Genomic DNA, 25,706 nt, shown 5'->3' with positions numbered 1-25,706 from the left:
GCAGCTCTGCACTTCATACTGAAAGCAATCCTCGCGCATGTAGGTTCGTTCAAACATGTCAAACGTTGTATAAAATAAATGTTCAGGGCCACTAACACCAAGAGAGCCAATAAGATTCGAGGGGGATGCATTCATTGCCTTTAAAACCGTTTCCAAAGGTGGGGGCAGACATGGCCGCCGGCGTCATAATGGTGATGGCCCATCCCCTGTGACCAATTTCAAACTCCTGTCATTCACTGAGTTTTGACTCTATAAGGCTCAAACCACTGTGAAAGGACTGGCGACATCTAGTGGAAGCAATAGGAAGTGCCAAAATATTCCTAAACCCCTGTGTTTTTCAATGGGATAGGTTAGAACTCAATACAACACATCAGGTATCCACTTCCTGTCAGAAAATGTCTCAGGGTTTTGCCTGCCAAATGAGTTCTGTTATACTCACAGACACCATTCAAACAGTTTTAGAAACTTTAGAGTGTTTTCTATCCATATATAATAAGTATATGCATGCCCTATCTTCTGAGTTTGATTAGTAGGCCGTTGAAAATGGGAACGATTTTTTTTCAAAATGCGCTGTGGCGCCCCCTATCCTAGGGTATCCTCAAGAGGTTAACCAGGAACCAGGGACGCAACTTTCACTTGCTTTGTTAAATAAATAAATAATGTCCTGCTCCTGAAATATGCTCATGCATTCATCCCAGTCATCAGAATCAGAGCATTGGGGTAGGTGCATATCCGACAATGATGTGTGCAATTACAATGATCATTTAATATGGTCAATTTCAGAAAATGTTATATAACATGAACATACTGTTGACAAGTAGGCTATGGTGTAAGTAATGTAATGTTTTGCCTTGTGTGGTAGAATTTGTGGGTTTTGACACTCTTATATAGTTGTCATAACCAGCCATAAAATAATGCACTATATGTCACAACAGGTCTAAATATGTCATGACAGTGGTATGACCATATTATAAAGGTTATGACAAGTTATGTCAGCTGTTATGAGATATTATGACATGGTTATGACCCTGCCATAAAGTGTGATGATGCTAGGTGTCAAGTAACGTGTTACCAAAAAGTGTTAGCTAGCATGGCTAATTGAGGGACTGTCAGTGACTGACATAAGAGAAAAACGGCTGTTGCACAACCAAATTTCGAAATTTAACCTGGTGTATTCTACTATTCTTTACTCTCAATAGTAAATTGAGACCCCGAGTTCCTAAAATATAAATTAAGTGGCCGTGGATCTTAAATTCTGACACGTGGTCCCTTTAAAAACTGCCTTCTCAAATATGGTCGGCTGCGGTGGTTGTGGGTCAAACGGAGTACACATCTGCGCTCCCATGCGTTCTACCTTAGCGGTGGCTCTGCGGTTAAACGAACGAGTTTTTTTGGACGAACGGTAGACCACCTTCACTTCAGGGCAAAACGGATACCCTTGCAGATAAAAATGTCATATTTCAGTATGAATGCAATAGATTTTGTTTGAATGGAAGAAGGGTATATCAAGTCAAGTGGTGTTCGACCTAGCACGTCGAACAGAAAGGCCTTGTCAATCTTGTTTGCTTGCTACTTTCCTAGCTGCTAGGGAGCTGTTGTATGCTAGCTAAAACTTAAAAGGATTTGAACTCTAGCCAGCTCAAACTGAAAATGCAGTTACATTGAAACATTTTGCTTAGTCAAAAAGTGTTTTATATTTGAGCTTAACTATTTTCTAGAGATGGCTAGCTGATGCAGGTAGTTCGCTGCTAGTTCATTTCTTTGGGTTCCACTGCCTAGTAATATTGATTTGAATGTGCAACCAGCTAACGTTAGCTAACTGTCTTTTTCTCAGTAGCTAACTACATTGCTTTATTATGCTTCTTTAGCTACCATAGTTCTAAGCATTAACGTGGAAGTAGCTAGTAGGAGGCTAAAGAAGCATCCGCAGTAAAACAAGGAAGTAAATTAATTTGGCTAAGTAGCCCTTGTTTTTGTGCCATACCACTGGAGGCTGGTTTGATTTGTACGTTACTAGAGTTGCAGTGGGCAACATTTTATCCTCAAACCATTCTAGGTAACTTTGCCACCTGTCTCGTATTTCGACAGCTAATCGATAGGTAGCTAACTCGTTAGGCAGCTGACTCGAGGGCGAAATGATTCCAGACAAAGCACCAAAGGAGGACGTTTTTCATGCAGGAGGAGCCTTGAAGAAGAACGCTCATGTTCCCAACTTTGAAAATTACAAAGAACTCTACCTGAAATCCATTGAAAATCCAGATGGTAGGATTTCGCTACACTCGCAATAACATCTGCTAAATATGTTTGTGACCCATATTTTTATTTGATTTCTACAAATACACGTATCAAAGCCTTGTCAACAACTTGTGGAAGTACAAGTATTGCATGAGCGAACACCTTTTCACTTCTGTTTTTTTTTACAAATGATTTTCCTCTCAAGAAGCTAAAATGAATGTATACTGATTGCACACAGCACTTACAGCCAGTGAGCTCACTGACTCATAGAAATGAGTTTGTTTCAGAATGGGTGATAAACAATAAACTGTTCATAAATGCATCTACAACCAAAATCATTGTATTTGTTTCAAAGCATTCTCTTAGACCTAATCCTCGCCTGGAGTTGTGCATAAAGGCTAGAAGTAACATTGGATGGTCATTTATCATGGTCAAGTCATATTGATCAAGTTTTTGTGAAGATGGGGAGAGGTATGTCTGCTTATAAATAGATATGTGCTTTTGATACACAGATCAACTGTACTAGCTAGTTGTTCAGGCCCTGATATTGTCCCATCTTGATTACAATCCAGTAATATGTTAAGGTGCAGAAAAGAAAGACCTAGCAGCATGCCATCCCCTAAACTGCATACCAAGAAACAACAACAACCATGCATGATAGTGTTACATGGGTGAGAAGTGAACTACTTCTAGTCTTTAAGAAAAACGTGTGAAAATGCTAACCCCTTGTATAATGTATTTGCATATACTTCAAACATGCATGCCCCACCAGACACACCACTATGGGTTTCTTCACGATACCCAAACCAAAAACAGATTTAATGAGTCGCTCAGTTGTGTATAGAGCCATGTCGTCATTGAGTGCTCTGCCGCCAGAGGTTACTCAGGCAAAAAGCCAGTTTAGCTTTCAAAAACAAACATCTTGTATCACAGCCCCTATACTATTTTTTTAAAGATTTAACTATACTCTATATATGAATAGTGTGTGTATATAGTATAAATGTTTCTTTGTGACTTCATTTTGAATTTAATGTTATCTTTTTGTCTATAGCTGTTCTGTACTTTGTTTTTTGTGGACCCCAGGTAGCGGCTGCATTTGCAGTAGCTGATGGGGATCCTAATAAACTAAACCTATGCCAGTAGGTCTTGTTTTACTTGGGACCCAACAATGTATACATTTTGCCAGCATATTCTTAATATTTCTGTGCTAATGTGCATAAAACACACCCCTTCCCTACTTGCCTGGCTTCATGCTCTCTCATATCTGCAGGGGTGGATAAGGATAGCTAGCCAACATCATGCAGTAATACTTTAAAAAAAATCTGTAACATGGATGGCAGTTCATGAGTGTTTACACATTTGGAAATGTCACAATAATGCATCTGTCTGACATTTCTGTTCTTCCTGGTGGTTGAGGCTGCAGGTGCCCTTGCATGGTTGTCCCTTTCAACCACCAGTTAGCGGTCATCATAATGGCTCATTTGTTTCCTTATTCCAGAATTCTGGAGTGACATTGCAAAAGACTTCTACTGGAAGTCGAAGCACACGGGCCAGTTCTTGGACTACAACTTTGACGTGACGAAGGGGGAGATCTACATCAAGTGCATGGAGGGAGCCACCACCAACATCTGCTACAATGTCCTGGACCGCAACGTTCATGAGAGGAAGCTTGGGGACAAAGTGGCATTCTACTGGTTAGTGTGTGTGTGTGTCAAGGGGATTACGGAGGTTGTCAAAGCACTCTCTTGTTGGCCGTTCTATGGTTCTCTGCTTGGGAGGGGGGTGTCCCTCAGGAACAATGGGATGGAATGCTAGGAGAGGACGCTAAATGGTTCAACAGTGATCCTTGGTCCTTCGTCTCTTGCCTCATTGCGCATTAGTCATATCAAATATTTTCCCCCCCCTCCTTTGTGAAAGCTAGCCTCAGTTCAAAGATGTCCCCATGAATGAATAGTGAATCCATGAGGACGAATGGGCTTCTAGTGCTGGATGGGTTATTTAGGGATGTGTTAGCTATTTGTGTGTTATGTTGGTTTAAGTGAGCTTTGAAGTTGAGATGCAAAAATACACATAAAATTGGTTGTTTGGATCCTGGCTGCTGATTGGAGCAGCGTTCCAAGACTTTTTGTGTTAGCTTCGCAGACATTCCTATGCCTGCTAATAGTTACATCTGAAAATTATCACTGCGCCGCCATAAGAATGTCATGTTCCTGTCCGAATCATCTCTTGTATTTATCTCATCTCGTGGATTATTTCTTCTTGCTTCCAACCTAGCATTTAGTTTTTATTGGCCAGTCTGAGATATGGCTTTTTCTTTGCAACTCTGTAGTCTCAATGCTTTGGTTTACGGACACCCAAGCTCCCAGTCACATCAAAGTTGAATTAATTTAGGTGTCTGCGTGTCTTGCAAATTGTAGCGCAGATATTGGCTAATGATGAACATTAGGCCTACACATAACTTGTACTCTGGTGACTGAGGTCTCAACTCTGATTTTAGAAAACTGACTTCTCACTACAGGAGAAGTTCTCACTAGTATAATTTTGAAGTGTATTCCGTACCGACGGGCTACTCATTACATTGGTTAAAGTTAGAAGAGATTTTACAGAAGGTCTTGCATTGCTGTAGCTTGAAATGCCATTCTCTGTGCTCATGACTTCTCAAGTGTGAAATGTCTGTCCCATCAGCCTGTTCATACCATTATTTTGGCCCTGCTACTTGTCTTAGTCAGTCCAATGGATATGTCCTTTCTTTAGGAATTACTTTTTTTGTCTCGGACTGATGTTGTAATAGGAAAGCCTATCGTCGGTTGCTAGGCTACTTTAGCTGTTTTTCTCCCTAAATGCTCTAACTTGTACTGTAGCTCGTTGTGTTTATTTTGTGCTGATGTAGGTGCTAGGCAGCCATGTTTTTTTTCTTCTGTCCTCTGCCAACCTCTACAACAGTGGAGTGTTTCATCATCTTGACTGTGAGTGCTGAAAGTGTATTCATAGGACTGGCTGCCTTGACTTGTGTGTGTGTTTAGTCACACTCTGTCACCACCATGGGGAGGGGAACTAGTTGGATGACCTTGACCTGCCAGCAGTCGTGTGAGACTCCACCAGAGAGCAGAGTGAAGCTCATAAATAAACATCAATCTGAAAGGGAGGAGTGGACAGTCTATTGAGAAATCCATGTTGTGTGAAAGCAGAGCTTTGCATGGTTCTTTTTGTGCTTGCACATAAACAGTTGCGAGATAACAACAGTGGCCCTCTACAGTATCTGGCAGGCCTATTGTTTCTCAATCTAAATTCACAGCCAGACCCAGAAGTGCTCTCTTTCCTTTATATTTCTTATTACACACAGCCTAATAGGTTTTGTCCCTAAATGCCCTAACTTTTACTGTAGTTCATTATGTTTATTCTGTGCTGATGTAGGTGCAGGGTGGGCCATCCCCCCCCCCCCCCCCCCCCCGGTTCACTGCCAACCTCCACAATAGTGTTGGAGTGTTAGTCATCTATACTTTGACATCTTGACCGTGAGTGCTGAAAGTGTGTTTTGCAACGGAGTATTTATTGTGTGTGTGTGTTTGGCCACACCCATGGGAAGGGGAAACTTTGCTAACGTATGGAATTGTTTTAAGATCGTCATACCATGGATTATTTACCTATTTGATTTTGCATCCTAGGACCCCTCTAGGTATCAATAAAAAAAACAAAAAAAACATTGAATTTGGCCATTACTACTATAGCCCATAGAAATGCATTGAATAACACATAAATGGCAAGAGGCATTCAGCTAAATCACAAGGTTTTGACGTGTCTGTCCTATATCTAGGAGATATGAAAAAGCCCAGGAATTACAGTGGGGGAAAAAAGTATTTGATCCCCTGCTGATTTTGTACGTTTGCCCACTTACAAAGAAATGATCAGTCTATAATTTTAATGGTAGGTTTATAAGAACAGTGAGAGACAGAATAACAACAAAAAAATCCAGAAAAACGCATGTCAAAAATATTATAAATTGATTTGCATTTTAATGAGGGAAATAAGTATTTGACCCCTCTGCAAAACATGACTTAGTACTTGGTGGCAAAACCCTTGTTGGCAATCAGAGGTCAGACGTTTCTTGTAGTTGGCCACCAGGTTTGCACATATCTCAGGAGGGATTTTGTCCCACTCCTCTTTGCAGATCTTCTCCAAGTCATTAAGGATGCGAGGCTGACGTTTGGCAACTCGAACCTTCAGCTCCCTCCACAGATTTTCTATGGGATTAAGGTCTGGAGACTGGCTAGGCCACTCCAGGACCTTAATGTGCTTCTTTTTGAGCCACTCCTTTGTGGCCTTGGCTGTGTGTTTTGGGTCATTGCCATGCTGGAATACCCATCCACGACCCATTTTCAATGCCCTGGCTGAGGGAAGGAGGTTCTCACCCAAGATTTGACAGTACATGGCCCCGTCAAATGATGCAGTGAAGTTGTCCTGTCCCCTTAGCGTAAAAACACCCTCAAAGCATCATGTTTCCACCTCCATGTTTGACGGTGGAGATGGTGTTCTTGGGGTCATAGGCAGCATTCCTCCTCCTCCTCCAAACATGGCGAGTTGAGTTGATGCCAAAGAGCTCCATTTTGGTCTCTGACCACAACACTTTCACCAGTTGTCCTCTGAATTATTCAGATGTTCATTGGCAGACTTCAGACGGGCATGTATATGTATTCTTCAGCAGGGGGATCTTGCGGGCACTGCAGGATTTCAGTCCTTCACGGCGTAGTGTTACCAATTGTTTTCTTGGTGACTATGGTCCCAGCTGCCTTGAGATCATTGACAAGACCCTCCCGTGTAGTTCTGGGCTGATTCCTCACCGTTCTCATGATCATTGCAACTCCACGAGGTGATCTTGCATGGAGCCCCAGGCCGAGGGATATTGACAGTTCTTTTGTGTTTCTTCCATTTGCGAATAATCGCACCAAATGTTGTCACCTTCTCACCAAGCTGCTTGGCGATGGTCTTGTAGCCCATTCCAGCCTTGTGAAGGTCTACAATCTTGTCCCTGACATCCTTGGAGAGGTCTTTGGTCTTGGCCATGGTGGAGAGTTTGGAATCTGATTGATTGATTGCTTCTGTGGACAGGTGTCTTTTATACAGGTAACGAGCTGAGATTAGGAGCACACTCTTAAAGGGAGTGCTCCTAACCTCAGCTTGTTACCTGTATAAAAGACACCTGGGAGCCAGAAATCTTTCTGATTGAGAGGGGGTCAAATACTTATTTCCCTCATTAAAATGCAAATCAATTTATAACATTGACATGCGTTTTTCTCGATATTTTTGTTGTTCTGTCTCTCACTGTTCAAATAAACCTAACATTAAAATTATAGACTGATCATTTCTTTGTCAGTGGGCCAACATACAAAATCAGCAGGGGATCAAATACTTTCCCCCCCACTGTATGTAAAAATAGTTTTACATATATTTAACCCCTTTTTTGGGGGTGGGAGGGGCACAACTACTTTGTTCGTGGGGTCATTAGTCTGTAGCCCAAACGGTTCGGACGCTATAGACAGAAGTTGACACATCAGCGGTACCGACTTCAGACGAGTCCCATGACACTTGTGGGGGGGGGTCGTAGAACAAAACAGAACACCATCTGTTCGTGAGTCTTATCTTTCCGTAGAGTGATCATATTAATTTGTAGGCCAAACCTTTCGGACGCTACAGCTGTTTCCATGAGAAGACCAATGTTTTGAGATGTCTCCTGGTCTGACAAACAGCGCTGTAGCTCTGCCACTTTCCACCACAGATGCGGAAGGCCGACATCGGCGGGTGTGGTGGATGGAGACACAGACCATACAAAAATCATCTCTAACTTAAACACAGATTTTGAGGAATCTTTAACTGATGTTAATTAGATTGACCCATGAGTCAATCAACTCTTGGGGGTTTAGGTCGGCTATTCTGTCCAATAGACTATTTGAGCATAATGTAGGCCAGAGGTGGGGGTAGGGCTGTTGCTGTGACCATATTACCGCCACACCGTCAGTCATGAAGGCAGTTAAATTCCACGTGACCGTTTAGTCTCGGTAATTAGGCTTCTCCAAGCTCTGATGCTGTTGATGGTCATTAGTAGCCTTCCAAACTTGCTAACTGCATGGTACTCAGCACTCTATTGTCCCTCTAATCACTCTGACATCAATGCAAATGTAATAGGAAATCAAATCAAACACTTCATGAGAGCCCATGAGCACACGTTGCGCCACATTTCTGTAGGCTATGCAATTGCGTGAGGACTGAGTGATGGCCTCTATTAAAAAGAGGAGGATCCCATGAGCTTTCCATCGGCTAGGCCTACTGTATTTATTTCTCATCTTTCCCAATATTAAGCACATTGCTTTGCTTTACACCAGGAGTATAGCCTACTGGGCTGGCATGAAAATGAACCACTGGAAATGTGTCCTCCATTCACTGCTTAAGTGCATAGATGGCACATTTTTTTCCCCCCTGCCGCTGTTTCGAGACAGGTGCGTGATGGAATGGAAAATTAAGTCAAAACAAATTTCACACACATTATTTAGTATATGTAAAGACAGGATTAAATAAAAAGTAGTCTGATGGGTGACAATATTAGCGTATCACTGGTGAATTATATATTCACTTGTCAATGATGCCCAGCGTAAGGTAAGAAACAATGGCTTTTTTTTGGCCAAATATTTTAATCGTAGCACAACTCGTGTAGCCTAGCCCATAGGCCTATATGTTTTGATAAGGTTTGTATCATAACTGAAGTTGCCAAATAACTTGTTAAAATTAAGCAGATTAATCTGCTTTACAAGTGGTGTAGAGCCTAACTGGCATACATACATAAGCAGCACGTGAGTTTCAAGTTTGGAGAAGATCATTTTCACCTTAAGAATGCATCTTTTTTTGAAATAATAATATCATTACATCTATAATTGCATTTGTGGTCACTTTTGATAATGTTTTCCAGCTAGTGGAACATTCGCACATATAGCCATACTGCCATGTGCGCATTGCTGCGCTTATAATGTGAAGAAATAGCCTAATAGTTTATCAACGTTTTAAGCTAAATGTTTTGATCTGTTGCGTCAGCCACGTTGCGTAAAGATGTTTTTCTGCTAGTGGTTGTATTAATTTAGGATTTATCACATCCCACAACTGTCCCAGACTATGTTTGGAATATTTATTTGTCGCATAGAATAGGTCAACTTTTGTACTATGGGGATAGTAGATTGACATAGGCCAGTGCTTTTGCTGTTCGTTAGGCCTACTGATCTTGTTGGCTGACAAAGTAACTGTGAACAGTTCTTCCAATATCTTCAATATGCACCTCGGAATTGGATAAGGATGTCCGCAGTTGCGTCCCTGATATGTCTTCACTTGTAGCCTGTGAGGAATACCTGATCACGTGACGGAAAGCTATGTGAGTGAGAGGTGCTTCGGAACAGGCAGCATTCAGGGAGAAAGGCACAAGGCAGCACTCCGGACCAAGGGCACAACGGCCACTGGCTGCAAAAGGCATGGATTTTTTTTTAGGCTGCATTATGGTCACACAAAGGGGAATGCCGCCAGGAAATTTGAGGCATTAGCAAGTGCTTGTCAAATTGTGAATGAGACTGAAGTGTGTACAGCCTGCACAAAAAACAAAGCAGAGCTCATGCCTTTCAAGTGACTTTTTTCAAATAATCATTATTTGCATCATGCAGCCTTACAATGTATTCAAAATGTAAACATATAGCCCAACGTTTATCACATCTAAAGTTACATAACTCTAAATGAAGCATATAGGGGTACCTATTTCTTAGTTAACCAGTCAACAAAGAATAGCTGCATTTGCACACTCCCTCAAATCATTTGGAGAAAATATCCTTCCTATTTTATTCAGCTTTTTTGAATTGTATTCTTCATACTATAAAATGTCATGGAATTCTAAGTAAACTAGTGTAGCCCACAGCAATTTGGCATCGCTAGATCAGGGCCTAACATAAGGACAACTCGGAGTATGCTCTTCTGTTCTTCTGAGATGGACTACATTTTCTTCATATCATGCTTCTTTAGACCCGTCTAAAACAAACAATGGATTTATTGTTAAGGTGTAGGCTATATTCCATGGATTTATTTGACTTTTTAAAATGTAGATGTTCCAATGGTCTGCATCAGTGGCTTGTAGGCTGTGTGGAAGCCAGGAGATGCCGAATGTGTTTGTTAATTAACGGTCAATTACCGTGAGGCCGACCAGTTATTTGCTTGACAATCACCGGCTGACGAAATTTCATGACCAGCACAGCCCTAGGTGGGGACCCCAAAAATCTATCTTATTGAGGGGCTGCAGTGGCTCGTGGGTCTGCGTACCCACATCCACACATGTTGTCAGAGCCTGCCCTAGCCTTGCGAGCAAAACATCTTAGCAGCCCCCCCCTCTTGACAGCAAAGAGAACATATTTAGTTATGTAACTAATTTCATGCAGTTCTACTAATTTGACATGGGGAGGATAGAACAATTAGCATTATTACAGCAAAGGTCCTGCAATTCCTTCACATTTTTTCATATGTTTGCAGTTTATAATATATCTGATGGTCAATGGGGCCCACCTCCCTTTTGGTAATTTGACCATTCTTACTACAACTTTAGATAGTGTAGCGGCCAGCTAACTCAGGGTTTCTCAAACTCGGTCCTGATCCGCGGGGGGGGAATGATCCCGCGGGCCATAGGTTGCCCATCCCTGATGAAGGCCTATCAACAAAACCAATGGAGCAAATGCCATAACATTTCCACATGGATATAGCTGTTGACTTCTATGATGGCTTACAATGGCCAATGTGTGATGTTCAATGTAGGCCTACACTTCTTTTTTTTTTAAGCGTTATGCGTTGCTTGACATGAACCATTTTAGGAATGTTTTACTTGTCCGAAAGCTGAAATTATAGGTGACTTGAAATTGCGCTATTGTGTTATTACAAATTTAAATGTATTATTATCATACAAAAATGTATGCTACCATCTGCCTATTGGCTTATTTGCAAATTCAAGCCGGTCTCAAAATAGGACACTTTTTTTCCCTTCTAAGACAAAAGCTCGCTTTTCATAGACTAATATGTAAAAATGTGTGTTTTTGTAGAAAGCAATGACTCCCCCATTGCTGACTAAAATTTGCTATAAGTGGGCTAGAAACGAACTAGCAAATAATATCAACAAATGTGCAAACTTGGCTGCACGCGTCTCTGATAACCTAGTGTTTTAAGTTCGTTGGACCAGTAACCGCAAGGTGGTTTGTTCGAATCCCCAAGATGACTAGGTGAAAAATCTGTCGACGTGCCATGGAGCAAGGCACTTAACCCTAATTGCGCCTGTAAGTTACTCTGGATAAGAGCTTCTGCTAAATTACGTGAATGTAAAATGCTCTGTGATCTGATGCATCTACTAGGACTCTCGGGCTGCAGGTGATGGGAAGACCGCTCGTGCCAGTGAAATAGAACAAGGCTACTCCGATGCGCTTCTCAGCCTACAAAAAAATGAACAATTCTGTTTTAAAGTGTGGTTACTGGGCAAGTTTGTTTCTCTGTTAAAGCACTATGTCCCTCCTAACACAGTTGGCCACGTCATCCCTGTGTGTGAACACTGGCCCATAACAGGAGCCCCAAGAGACTGCTGAGAAGTCAGAGCAAAGGTCACTTATCAAGATCACCCATCTTTCCCACATTCTGCCCAAGGATAGCAATCTCTGTGCTATCCTAAAACATACTTTTACGGGGGGGTGGAAAGCAGATTGTGAAACTCAGATTGCTTAATATTACACAAGGCTCGATGAATTGATGATAAAATAACTGACAATATAAACCAGCCAACGCCCTGTGAGAAATGTTCCCTGTAAACTGTGGTGCAACAAACCAAATCAGTGTGCATACTGCAGTCTTAAGGGCTTGTCCTTAGAGTTTGCCAGTCATGCGTTTTTCATTTTAAGAGGACATTTCAAGAGAGAAATTCCTCCACAGCTCAGGCACATTGCTGAGTAAAGCAGAGGCAAAATGTCAGTTTATTACTTCAACCTTTGGCACATGAGACTTAGCTAGAATAGATCCATCGTGACCATGAGCTTTGTGAGCATGTTGGTATGAGTGAATGTTTTGAGTAGAGTTCGACCGATTATGATTTTTCAACGCCGATACCGATTGATTGGAGGACCAAATAAAGCCGATGCCCGATTTTTATATTTGTAATGACAATTACAGCAATACTGAATGAACACTTTTATTTTAACTTAATATAATACATAAATCAATTTAGTCTCAAATAAATAATGAGACATGTTCAATTTAGATTAACCTCTCTGGGATCGTTCGGGACGCTAGCGTCCCACCTCGCCAACAGCCAGTGAAATTGCAGGGCGCCAAATTCAAACAGAAATCTCATAATTAAAATTCCTCAAACATACAAGTATTATACACCATTTTAAAGATAAAGTTCTTGTTAATCCAGCCACGGTGTCTGATTTCAAAAAGGCTTTACAGCGAAAGCACACCATGCGATTATGTTAGGTCAGCGCCTAGCCACAGAAAACCATACAGCCATTTTCCAACCAAGGAGAGGTGTCACAAAAGTCAGAAATAGCATTAAAATGAATCACTTACCTTTGATCTTCATCTGATTGCACTCCCAGGTCTCCATGTTAGACAAATGTTTGTTTTGTTCGATAAAGTTCATCTTTATGTCCAAATACCTCCTTTTTGTTCGTGCGTTTAGGCCAGTAATCCAAATGCACAAAGCGTGAGCACAAAGTCCAGACAAAAAGTCTAAAAAGTTCCATTACAGTTCGTAGAAACATGTCAAACGATGTATATAATCCATCTTTAGGATGTTTTTATCATAAATCTTCAATAATATTCCAACCGGACAATTCCGTTGTCATTAGAAGGGAAAGGGAACGGAGCTCGCGCTCACGGCCGAACGATAAACAACTAAAGGCTTTCAGCTGAGCCACCTGCTTAGAGGTCTTATTCTCTCCCCTTTCACAATAGAAGCCTGAAACAACTTTCTAAAGACTGTTGACATCTAGTGGAAGCCTTAGGAAGTGCAATCTGACCCCATAGACACAGGATATTGGATAGGCAATCACTTTAAAAAAAACTACAAACCTCAGATTTCTCACTTCCTGGTTGGATTTTTCTCAGGTTTTTGCCTGCCATATTAGTTCTGTTATACTCAGACATTTTAACAGTTTTGGAAACTTTTTAGTGTTTTCTATCCAAATCTACTAATTATATGCATGTCCTAGCTTCTGGGCCTGACTAGCAGGCAATTTACTCTGGGCATGCTTTTCATCCAAAATTCCAAATGCTGCCCCCTATCCTAGTGAGGTTAAATAATGCAAAAACACAGTGTTGGAGAAGAAAGTAAAAGTGCAATATGTGCCATGTAAAAAAAGCTAATGTTTAAGTTCCTTGCTCAGAACATGAGAACATATGAAAGCTTGGTTCAATATTCCCAGTTAAGAAGTTTTAGGTTGTAGTTATTATAGGAAATATGACGTGTCGGCTATTTCTCTCTATACCATTTGTATTTCATATACCTTTGATCGGCTATGAAAAGCCAACTGACATTTACTCCTGAGGTGCTGACCTGTTGCACCCTCGACAACCACTGTGATTATTATTATTTGACCCCGCTGGTCATCTATGAACATTTGAAAATCTTGGCCATGTTCTGTTATAATTTCCACCCTGCACAGCCAGAAGAGGACTGGCCACCCCTCAGAGCCTGGTTCCTCTATCTGTTTCTTCCTAGGTTCTGGCCTTTCTAAGGGAGTTTTTCCTAGCCACCGTGCTTCTACACCTGCATTGCTTGCTGTTTGGGGTTTTAGGCTGGGTTTCTGTACAGCACTTTGTGACATCAGCTGATGTAAGAAGGGCTTTATAAATACATTTGATTTGACTATTGGATGTTTTTATCGGCACTATAGTATTGCCAGCCTAATCTCGGGAGTTGATAGGCTTGAAGTCATAAACAGAGCTGTGCTTCAAGCATTGCGAAGAGCTGCTGGCAAACGCAGGAAAGTGCTGTTTGAATGAACGCTTACGAGCATGCTGCTGCCTACCACCGCTCAGTCAGACTGCTATATCAAATCATAGACTTAATTATAATATAATAAACACAGAAATATAAACCTTTGGTCATTAATATGGTCAAATCCGTAAACTGTAATTTCGAAAACAAAATGTTTATTTTTTCAGTGAAATATGGAACCGTTCCATATTTTATCGAATATTGCTGTTACATTGCACAACCTTCAATGTTCTGTCATAATTATGTAAAATTCTGGCAAATGAATTACGGTCACACAGTTCGCAAAGAGCCAGGCGGGCCAAACTGTTGTATATACCCTGACTCTGCTTGCACTGAACGCAAGAGAAGTGACCATTTCCCTAGTTAATATTGCCTGCTAACATGAATTTCTTTTAACTAAATATGCAGGATTAAAAATATATACTTCTGTGTATTGATTTTAAGAAGGGCATTGATGTTTATGGCTAGGTACGATTGTGCTTTTTTTCCACGAATGTGCTTTTGTTAAATCATCACCCGTTTGGTGAAGTTGAAGTAGGCTGTGATTTGATGATAAATTAACAGGCACCGCATTGATTATATGCAACACAGGACAAGCTAATTAACCTAGTAATATCATCAACCATGTGTAGTTAACTAGTGATTATGTGAAGATAGACTTATGCTAGCTAGCAACTTACCGTGGCTCCTTGCAGCCACAAGGTCCTTTTGAAGCTGCACTCGCGTAACAGGTGGTCAGCCTGCCACGCAGTTTCCTCGTGGATTGCAATATAATCAGCGTCCAAAAGGCCGGTTTTACCAATTTGTTATGAAAACTTGAAATCGACCCTGAACATTGGCATCCCGGCAACATGACTAAAACTATGGCCATCTTGGTCGGGAAAACATCATGTATGATACATCTCTGTTGTTGGACCCATCACAGGGAAGGGAATGAGCCTGGCGACGTGATGAAGGTGACCTACAGAGAGCTGCTCCAGCAGGTGTGCCAGTTTGCCAACGTGCTCAAGTCCCAGGGGGTGAAGAAGGGGGACCGCGTGTCCATCTACATGCCCATGGTGGTAGAGCTGGTGGTGGCCATGCTGGCCTGCGTCCGCATCGGGGCTGTGCACTCAATCGTGGTGAGTAGCTAACAGCCACCATCTCAACCATGTCTGGATGAGGCCTTTAGGTACATATCATACCAGTCTGATTTAAACGCCGACTTAAGTGCTAAATGGATGGAATAGCCATTTTACCAGCTTTTCCTCGTACAGATTTCGAAGGAACAAATCTATCTACACATACACCCTACAAGGCAAACACTTACGCACACACTGCACAGTGTATTTGATTAGTGTACTTGTGTTTTTTTGTGTCGTTCCAGTTTGCAGGCTTTTCGGCAGAGTCGCTGTGCGATAGGATCCTGAACTCCCAGTGCTCGTTGCTGATCACGGCTGGTGAGACTGCAAACTAAACTGCAGTAATAATGAAACTCTTGTTAGATGGATTATAGTGCCATAGATTATCCCATGACCTCCTAATCCACGGTTTTAATTAGCCCTGCTTTATTTTTCTCATAGAGAGCCCAGTGTATAGACTTGCCCCATCACTCTGCAGATATTGATCTGGAGTGACGCTAATCGTATAACCGCCATAACCATAGCCTCTTTAGATGGGCTTCCTTTGTGTGCGCCAGTGGGGCGGTCATTGGCAATTTCTCCCCTCTGATAAAGACTGTTGCTAAGGGAAATAAACCTTTTTTTTTATTTTTTTAAACTATTAAATTATACTAGAACCCTAGACGTGCGATTTGGGATTGTTTGCCATCTGAAAACCCTCAATACTAAAATGTTTTGCCACTTAGCTATACATATAATCTAAGACGGAATCATTCCTTTTCATAGTCAGTGGGTTTCAAAATATCAAGATGAAGATTGTTCCCGGGCTGTGACGGGTTCATGCCAGTTCACTGACAGTCACATCTTACAGTACCAGTAACGTCCTGTCTATGGCAATAACTGCCCTGCCTTTCTCTCATTGTTCGGTGTGTGTGCACCCTTTCACCTCATCCACCCCCCCAGATGGTTTCTACAGAGGAGATAAGCTGATCAACCTGAAGGTGATCGCTGACGACGCGCTGCAGAAATGCAGGGACAGGTAAGGGCCAAGCTTTTCATGACGCACTGCTTTATCTGACTAGCTCACAGGAGGTTGGTGGCACCTTAATTGGGGAGGACGGGCTGGTGGTAATGACTGGAGCGGAATCAGTGGAATAGTATCAAATACATCAAACACATGGGTTCTATGTGTTTGATTCCATGCAATCCGTTCCAGTCGTTATTATGAGCCGTCCTCCCATCAGCAGCCTCCTCTGGACTAGCTAGTCGCATTTACACACTTCTACTCGCTTTGCCCTTCCTGAAGAGATGGTTTGTCTTGGTATTCCCAACAACACATGCCCATGCTTGCCTCCATTAGATGTCTCCTTTGTGTGTTTACCTAGAGAGGGCTGTGAAGACTTTGTTCATGTGAATCCCGACTCTCTTCTTTCTCTCTTCCTCGTCTTCCTACTCTTTCCCACTCCCCCCCCCCCCCCCCCCCTTCTCCGTCTGTCAGAAGTTTCCCAGTTCAGAGGTGTATCATGCTGAAACATCTGTCCAAGGAGGTGGAGGCCGCTCCCCTGGTCTCCCAGTCCCCCCCTGCCAAGCGGACCTGTCCCGACCTGCAGGTGAGACCAGCAGCAGAAGCCCCACTGTCCTATTCATCAGGGAACACCATAGTAAAAGGTTTTGCAATGGAAAATAAAAATGGGTGTCGCTTATTAAGATCAGGTATTCCCTCCCTTTTTCTTCCAGTTGGTGCCTAATGAATACCACCCATTTGTTCATAGGGCAGGTCTATTAACTTTACCACATGCTACTGTTTAGTTAATAATGGCTTAAGTCGTTATCCCTTTAATGTTAACTCCCTCCTGTGTTTTTTGGTTTTCCACTTGTATTTCCTGAAACAGTTGAAGCTTTTGCCTTCTTCTTCCTTGGTGTTTGTATAAGATGAGAAGTATAAGTAGTCCCTCTGCAAAGCCTGTACGACTTTGTCTCAGATGTCACAGTTCAAATGACATGAAGCCACCCCTTTTTTTATGTCTGTTGAAATAACCGTTTCTATTAACCCCTTCTAGCAGGAGAAACAGAAAGACGGCGTAAAGAAAATCCGTCCCGTCCCTCAGGTATTTCAGATATCCCTGAGCTTGAGTTTCCTTTGGTTTTTTTTTAACACCTTTGTCTGATCCTCTTCTCAGCGGTAGCCTAACCCTGGGGGTCGATCCTGTGTTACACCTATATTAACACCTTAACTGCTGTCTCTAGAGGGTCTCTCTCTGTCAGTGTCTGTCTGTGGTCTTACTAACAGCACTCTGCTCACAACTGGTCCGGGGGTCCCTTACCTTCTCTGCCTGGCTTTAGCCTTTACTTTTAGCTATGCTTAAGTTAAGATGATAAGATCATTGGGTTTGAATTGACCTGAAAGCAACACTGAAGAATAAACAACGACTAGAAGATTTCAAATGGTAGTTGACCCCTGACTCACCGTGTAGATGTAGTGTATCAATATTGATCTCTCATGCCGTCATTGGGGCCTTTCATTTCCTGCTATAGATAATGGCAATACTTCTCTTACTGTGACTGTGCAGCACTGTCAATTTACACTGAGTGTACAAGATATTAGGAACAGTTGCTCTTTCCTCGACAGACTGACCAGGTGAAAGCTATGATCCCTTATTGATGCCAGTTGTTAAATCCACTTCAATCAGTGTAGATGAAGAGGAGGAGACCGGTTTAATAAGGATGTTTAAGCCCTGAGACAGTTGAGACATGGATTGTGTATGTGTGCCATTCAAAGGGTGAATGGGTCAGACAAAATATTTAAGTGCCTTTGAACGGGGTATGGTAGTAGGTGCCAGTCGCACTGGTTTTAATGTACTGCATGAACTGCAACGTTGCTGGGTTTTTCACGCTCAACAGTTTCCCGTGTCTACCTAGAATGGTCCACCACACAAAGGATCTTCAGCCAACTTGACACAACTGTGGGAAGCATTGGAGTCCGCGTGGGCCAGCATCCCCGTGGAATGCTTTCTACACCTTGTAGAGTCTATGCCCTGACAAAATTGAGGTTATTCTGAGGGCAAAAACGATGCAACTCAATATTAGGAAGGCGTTCCCAATATTCTGTACACTCAGTGTATATCAGTATATGTGCAACGCTATCAATGTGATGCACATGTATGGCATTTTTCAGAAATACTATGACGATAAAAGTTGTCTAGAAACGCAGGACCCCACCCATAGTTTAAGAACATCTGTACCGTATATTTCATCAACCCCACCAGTGACCTTTAACCCCCAAGAACAGCAGCTTGAGAGATGCATTTGATTATGAATTCTGGAAGTTGCATTATTTGCTAACTTCTCTCACCATTGTTTCAGACTGCTCAAGTGTATACAATGCTGATTCACTTAGACTTGAATTCCTGGCCTCTCACTTTCTTATTCTCTCGCTTGTTCTATTCTTTCTTGTCTAAGCGGCAGGTTTGATTTGACCTGATTTCTGATTAAGCGATTTTAAAAGCATTTAATACTTCTTCCTACTGCTTAATATGAGCGTTGTCTGTTAGGCTTGGATGTTGCTCTTACTGAATAGAATCAGTTGAATGAATCATTATTGTTGATGCGGTCTCTCTCAAGGGCTGTAAACATTCAGCTATCCGTGTCCCCCGGTCAGTTATTCTGTGTGGGGTTTTTACCTGTGTGTGGTTCCGCCAGGTGCCGTGGAACCCTGAGGTGGACCAGTGCTGGCGCAGCTTGCTGAGTGGCGCGTCTGACGAGTGCGAGCCGGAGTGGTGTGACTCTGAGGACCCCCTTTTCATCCTCTATACCAGCGGCTCCACGGGGAAACCTAAAGTACACAATATCACACGCAACAATTACACTTAGTTTCTGTGTCTGTCCACTCGGGAAACCTAAAGTACACAATATCACACGCAACAATTACACTTAGTTTCTGTGTCTGTCCACTCGGGGAAACCTAAAGTACACAATATCACACGCAACAATTACACTTAGTTTCTGTGTCTGTCCACTCGGGAAACCTAAAGTACACAATATCACACGCAACAATTACACTTAGTTTCTGTGTCTGTCCACTCGGGGAAACCTAAAGTACACAATATCACACGCAACAATTACACTTAGTTTCTGTCTCTGTCCACTCGGGAAACCTAAAGTACACAATATCACACGCAACAATTACACTTAGTTTCTGTGTCTGTCCACTCGGGAAACCTAAAGTACACGTCTTCATCTTTCTCGGTCACGTTTCCAGTTTGTTTGCCTCCCCCTCTCTCTGTCTCTTCTAGGTTTTTTGCACTCTGTTTTTCTTTCTTTCTTCACATGCACGTCGGTGCCGCCGTCATGATCATGTGTGTCTCTTCTCGTCAGGGTGTTCTACACACCGTCAGTGGCTATATGCTCTACGTGGCCACCACCTTCAAGCTGGTGTTTGACTACCAGCCTGACGACGTGTACTGGTGTACGGCCGACATCGGCTGGATCACGGGCCACTCCTACATCACCTATGGACCCCTGGCCAACGGTGCCACCAGCGTCCTGGTGAGTGGAGGGCCCCACAGGCTTACTACGGTCATTAGTTCCATTTGGGCTCTGGTGCACTATATATGGAGTAGGGTGCTAGTTAGACACCAAGGCTTTTTGTGATTAATTATGAGATACTTGTTGCTTTTCTGGGCTTCCACTTCAAATTTTGTGCAACAGGCTTATAATATCGTATGATTTTAAATGGTGTCAAAAACCTCCATAGTCCATGTTGACAAACTGTATAGAGATATTTGTTGTAACCAAGTCATGGTTTTGTGACTCATCTCATACAGCGACTCATTAAAATGTCTTCTCATAAAAAAAGTTGTGTAAACCGGAGGAGAGCGATCAAACGAGATGTTATTTACCACCTCTACTTCCTCATGTAGTTCAGACAGCATTCTCTTTGATATCAGACAGCCAATGACGACTTAGTTTATGATCATAGAGTTGTTTTGACATAATCTGCCTCCGACTCTGTTTGGTGGTCATTTTGTGACTGCCTCTGACTCTGTTGTGAATCTGATCGGTGTCCAGTTCGAGGGTCTGCCCACCTACCCGGATGTGAGCCGCATGTGGGAGATAGTGGACAAGTACCAAGTTACCAAGTTCTACACGGCGCCCACAGCCATCCGCCTCCTCATGAAGTATGGCAGCGAGCCCGTCCAGAAGTGAGTCTCCACACACTTGGCTCATACACCCTGTTTCTAACCAGGATTGTGTTCATTAGGGCACACTGTCGCAAAATGTTTTGCAACAGAAAACAAAACTGTTCTAATTGGACAGTACTACCTGGTTTGACCCCGTTTCAACCATTTCTGCCCTATTGAACACAACCTAGGCCTGAAAATGACAGGACTTCATACAGAAAAAGGGTCAGTGTCTACAGATGGGGCTATTGAGTGCTCCATCTGCTTAAATGATCCTTTAAGTACGTCGACTATGTCCACGGTCTGTTTTTGCCTTCTCAATATACTGCTATATACACATGCCTGCATGTTTGGTTTTGTCCTTTTGTGTGAGTCTATGGGAGTGTGTCTTCCAGGTTAACACGTTCCCTCCCCGTGTGTGTGTGTGTGTGTGTCAGGTACAATCGGGAGTCTCTGAAGGTGCTGGGGACGGTGGGGGAGCCCATCAATCCAGAGGCGTGGCAGTGGTACTACAGCGTGGTGGGGGAGAAGAGGTGCCCCGTGGTCGACACCTTCTGGCAGACTGAGACCGTCAGTACCCACTTGTTTGTTTTTAATGAATTGGTCTTTCTCTGAATTCAGCACACACAGCTGTGTTTCTATTAGTAAAAATAGAAAACAGTAACGGGCCAAGGTGGCGTCCTTGCGGCATCGACATCTCTCCTCTGTTTCTGTCACTTTAAACTGTAAATACTGAAAGGTAGTTTCATTTTGTCCTTTTGGTCTGTGACTGACTCTCTCTTTCCATTCGTTTTTCTCTCAGGGTGGCCACGTGTTGACTCCTCTTCCTGCTGCGACGCCCATGAAGCCTGGCTCAGCTGTAAGTGTTACGTTGATTCTATCAAGTTCTCCATTCCTGCCCACTAAGATGCTGCCTGCCTCCTTTCATTATGAGGGCAGAGTCGGTCTAATTTGCTCTCTGGTCTTTCCCCTCCACCAGACCTTCCCTTTCTTTGGAGTTGTCCCAGCCATTTTGAATGAGTCTGGGGAGGAGCTGGAGGGACCATGCGAGGGTTACCTTGTAAGAAAACTGTAGAAATTACCCAGTACTTTAATTTAGCTGCAAACTTAATTAATTCTCATATTTGTAATATGTTGTCGGCATTTTAATTAGCTTTTCAATGCTTTTTTTGACTTTGGACATCCTTGCATCTTGTCCTCCTCCTCAGGTGTTCAAACAGCCCTGGCCAGGAGTCATGAGGACTGTGTATGGGAACCACCAGAGGTTTGAGACAACCTATTTCAAGAAATTCCCTGGATACTACGTCAGTGGTGACGGTAAGATGAGGCTAACATGGTCCTGAGCACCATCATGACTGATGTTTCTAGAATACCGCACAAATATCTATTCTTTAAGTGGCATCATATTATAGACTTCCAATTTTGTTTTATGTATACTTGTTTATATCAAGACCCTCTGTAAACGGCACTTATGTATTAAGGTTTCCCCCCCCAGGTTGCCGTAGGGACAAGGATGGGTACTACTGGATCACAGGGAGGATGGATGACATGTTGAATGTCTCAGGTCAGTACTATCAGTTGGAGCTCTGTGAAATGTAATGCATAGTGTTGGTATGTCTGTACTATGTGGTCTCTTGTTCTGCCCTCTGCACTACTGCTAATGGTGGAATTCCCCTTTGTGTTGTAGAACATAACACGTTATGCACAGGATACAGAAGATGTAAACTGTACAGTGAAATGGTTACTCGCATAGTGGAGTCTTTTTGTTGTTGTTGTTTTTAGTCTTGTAGCTAGCTAGCTAAACAATATGCCATAATTCCAACTCTAGTGCAGAGTTCAAAACAACTGTGAACTCCAACTGGGGAAAATCTATTTGAACGGTCATCCAACTCGGAATTCCAACTCGGGAACTAGAGCTCCGACTTTCCGACCTGAAGATCTCTGACGTCATGATTTGAACTAGTATTTTTAAGAGTTGCCAGTTCTCCCACTCTGTCATGGATGCCCTTAGTTTGAAGATGTAATCCAGAGACAGGTGTTTTATATAACAACCTTCTGCGTTCTCGTTTGGACACTCGCCGCATTTGGCACTCCTCTCTGCTTCCAACGGGCATTCCACTGATTTAGAAACTCGGGTCAACTTTTCCCGTGACAACGGCACCGTTTCGTCCCACAACTGTCATCAGAAGACTCTACAATGTGTGGTGCAATGAAAAATGTCTTTAACTAAATCCGGAATCATGAATAGTGTTCTGCTGTCGTGAAATATTAGATAATGTCCTCCAAGAAGGTCTGACTGAATGATAGAGAATGTTACCTTACATGCTCCAGCACTGAAATATGATTCAGAGATAAGTAGACTGTTGTACTATATTCCTGTCAATGGAGTGTACGCATATCTGGGTCATGTTAAGTAGGGCACACTGTAGCACAATATTTTGCAACAGAAAATGAATATCTGTGTTGGACAAGTTAAGCTAGTACCTCCCTGTTTCTAAAGGTTTTCTCCCTACTGAACACACACCAGGCCATCTGCTGAGCACGGCGGAGGTGGAGTCGGCCCTGGGAGAGCACGCGGCGGTGGCCGAGGCAGCAGTGGTGAGCCGGCTGCACCCTGTCAAGGGGGAGAGTCTCTACTGCTTTGTCACGCTCACCGATGGAGTCGGCTTCAACCGCACCCTGGAGGCCGAGCTCAAAAAACAAGGTGTTTGCATGCGTGTTAGGCCAAGTACTGCCGTTGAACATGACTAAGGGGATTGTCCTCGACGGCGCCATCCTCGTTTACATGCATCTCAGAGACAATAGGTTCCTGTGTTGAATCAGATTAATTAGAACTGGGATTGAGGATGTTCAGATGACTAATGCTGTGTATTATCTGTTGTGACAGTGCGAGAGAAGATTGGTGCCATTGCCACCCCAGACTTCATACAGAATGCTCCAAGCCTTCCAAAGACCAGATCAGGTGAGAGAATAGCACATATGATGCAACATTTTACACTATGATTTGAAAGCCGTTGTGAATGAGAGGCAATTTGGTCAATGACGCAATTACAAGCTTTCTTCCTCTGTTTATACAGGTAAGATTATGCGGCGCGTGCTTCGTAAGATTGCCCGTAACGAGCGGGACCTTGGGGACTTGTCCACGCTAGCTGACTCCTCGGTCATCGAGCAGCTCTTCCTGAACCGCTGCTGTGGCGCAGTGTGAGCTTCCACCTGCAGAGGGAGCCAGAGAGCCCTGCCAGGGCAAAGCTGGAAGGAAGGGGAGGAAGAGTTGCAGGAGGAGATGCATGCATTAAACTGTAGAGCCTTCACTGTGGGGCTCAAGCCAAAACTGGGTTTGAGGAAACACATCCCTCTAGTTTGTCAGGAGTTCTGTTCTCCCCAGTTATAAAGTACAGTTGATGTACTATTAGATTCAAAGTTTGCTTTTTTTCATTTGAACTATGTAGACTTTTGTCATTTTGTTTTATTTTCTTTGCAGCTTGACATAGGATCGCTATGTGTGTTTGTGTCTGCATGCTTGAAATGTTTTAAGTTGATGTATTTTCTACCCCCTGTGTATTCTAGAGACAGAGGGTGTTTGTTAGTGTGAACATCTCTTTTAGTCTGTAAGTATGGGATGATTGTACTAGAGAAAAAAAGGTCACATTTTGAAAAAACAACTTAAGGACGCATAAACCTTTTATGGCGCCTACCTACTGGACGTCAGCTCCCGGTGCTGTGGTAGAACGTTGCTGTCATTCATGAGCAAACGTCATTTGGGGGGGGGGGGGGCCTGACAGACATATTTGGCATAGATGCAAGGATCTGTTATTGCCCTTTATGTCATAGGACTTTGCTTATACATGATTGTAGTTCTAATGAAGACTTGTTGTTTATTTAAAAGTGGGACCAAACATAAAATGCAGGACCCATTTAGATTTTTAAAATTGATTTAATAGCAAAACTGTCAATGTGTTCATGTGCCAACATAACATTGAAGCTGGATGTTATAATCGTGTCGGTTAAAAACAAAAATGTTTGTTTTGAAATAACTTCTGGTATTAGGGCCTGGGCAAAAAAAAGACGTTTTGCAATTTTATCTTTTTGTTGCCCCTTTGTATCAAAGCGACATGCAATAACTCATTTTAAATTGACTTGACTACTTCTTGTGATCTAGTTTTAGTGGTCATTATTTTGGATGAAACCTGGGTTGTATTCACTAGGCACTAAACTAGAAAACAGAGAGATTACTAGGACTTTTTAATTTAACCTTTATTTTTTTTTAGGCAAGTCAGTTAAGAACACATTTCTTATTTGTCCAATAAGAAATGCTCAATTTTGTCCTCTTGCAAAAGGTTTAAAATGTTTTCTGTTGCATACCCTGATGAATACAACCCTGTCCTGGGCATGTTGGAGTGCTGTAATCGTTTTATTCATTCACCTGCATCTCTCATCTCGCACCTCTTTGTGCAGTTTGTCTTGACCTTTCTTACATTCTCCAGTAGATGGTGCTATAACATGTGTTTTCTGAAATCCTCAGGTTCCTCAACTCTACTATGTCTTTTCCCTGTAGTGTTCTTCTGTAGAGCCAGTTTGATCTGTCAGTCAGCAGACAGTTCAATGGATATTATATGCACACGATGATAGACCTATACTGTGTCCACGTTCAGTGTCTGACTGAACGTCACATGATGCATAGCATGGATGTGACGGTATTGTTTAGTTAGAAGCAGAAATCTCTAGGAGACATGAGTATCACAGAAATACTACTTTATGCTCTGCTGCCTGTCGAAACAAATCCGTGGACTACTTATCTTTCTTGTCGATAATTTAGCATTTTCTGCTATAATTGGCATTATTTTTCTTCCAAGGGCACTTGGATACATTATCATAGATGAGTTAAGAAGTCCTTAATCGTTCCCTGTTTTATTTATTTTTTAGTATGGCATCTATTTTACATATAGTTTGACTTGGTCTGAAAATAACGTGTATTATTTAAAAGTGTGAATGCATTATAGAATACTGGTATGCTGTAAATTAAATAATTCTGCAGATTGTGTGTGGTGTGTGTGTACATGCGTCTTGGCCAGGTGGTCATTGTAAATGAGAATTGTTTTTTCAATTGACTCCTCTGGTTAAATAAAGGTCAAATAAAAAGCG

General features: G+C 42.5%; 1 protein-coding gene across 3 annotated transcripts; it reads left to right on the top strand.

Moving 5' to 3' along the window:
- The first annotated feature begins 614 nt into the window (after positions 1 to 614).
- Positions 615 to 25,706, top strand: LOC106572255 (acetyl-coenzyme A synthetase, cytoplasmic). Of its 3 annotated transcripts, none has more exons than XM_045695993.2 (18): positions 615 to 720; positions 3,734 to 3,929; positions 15,210 to 15,405; positions 15,651 to 15,723; positions 16,348 to 16,423; positions 16,883 to 16,994; positions 17,445 to 17,492; positions 19,084 to 19,221; positions 19,759 to 19,929; positions 20,452 to 20,585; positions 21,002 to 21,134; positions 21,367 to 21,423; positions 21,544 to 21,624; positions 21,773 to 21,881; positions 22,060 to 22,128; positions 23,065 to 23,268; positions 23,452 to 23,526; positions 23,642 to 25,706. In XM_045695993.2, the coding sequence occupies exons 1-18, from the start codon at positions 678 to 680 to the stop codon at positions 23,767 to 23,769; spliced, it is 2,043 nt and encodes a 680-aa protein (XP_045551949.1). In that variant the 5' UTR covers positions 615 to 677; the 3' UTR covers positions 23,770 to 25,706. The 3 variants fall into 3 exon arrangements, with proteins under 3 accessions (XP_045551949.1, XP_014001768.1, XP_014001769.1); XM_014146293.3 differs by lacking the exon at positions 615 to 720 and adding an exon at positions 1,160 to 2,262; XM_014146294.3 differs by lacking the exon at positions 615 to 720 and adding an exon at positions 1,174 to 2,262 and having other exon boundaries at positions 23,092 to 23,268.

Source organism: Salmo salar, chromosome 15, assembly GCF_965601325.2.
Source record: "Salmo salar chromosome 15, fSalSal1, whole genome shotgun sequence".
Classification (NCBI taxonomy): domain Eukaryota; kingdom Metazoa; phylum Chordata; class Actinopteri; order Salmoniformes; family Salmonidae; genus Salmo; species Salmo salar.
This window is presented reverse-complemented; position numbering and strand designations above follow the sequence as displayed.

Coding starts and splice junctions, on each gene's coding strand:
- LOC106572255 (XM_014146293.3), top strand. CDS start 2,136: ATGATTCCAGACAAAGCACCAAAGGAGGACGTTTTTCATGCAGGAGGA. Junction 15,406..15,650: donor GGGCTGTGCACTCAATCGTG/GTGAGTAGCTAA, acceptor GTGTCGTTCCAG/TTTGCAGGCTTTTCGGCAGA. Junction 19,222..19,758: donor GCTCCACGGGGAAACCTAAA/GTACACAATATC, acceptor TCTTCTCGTCAG/GGTGTTCTACACACCGTCAG.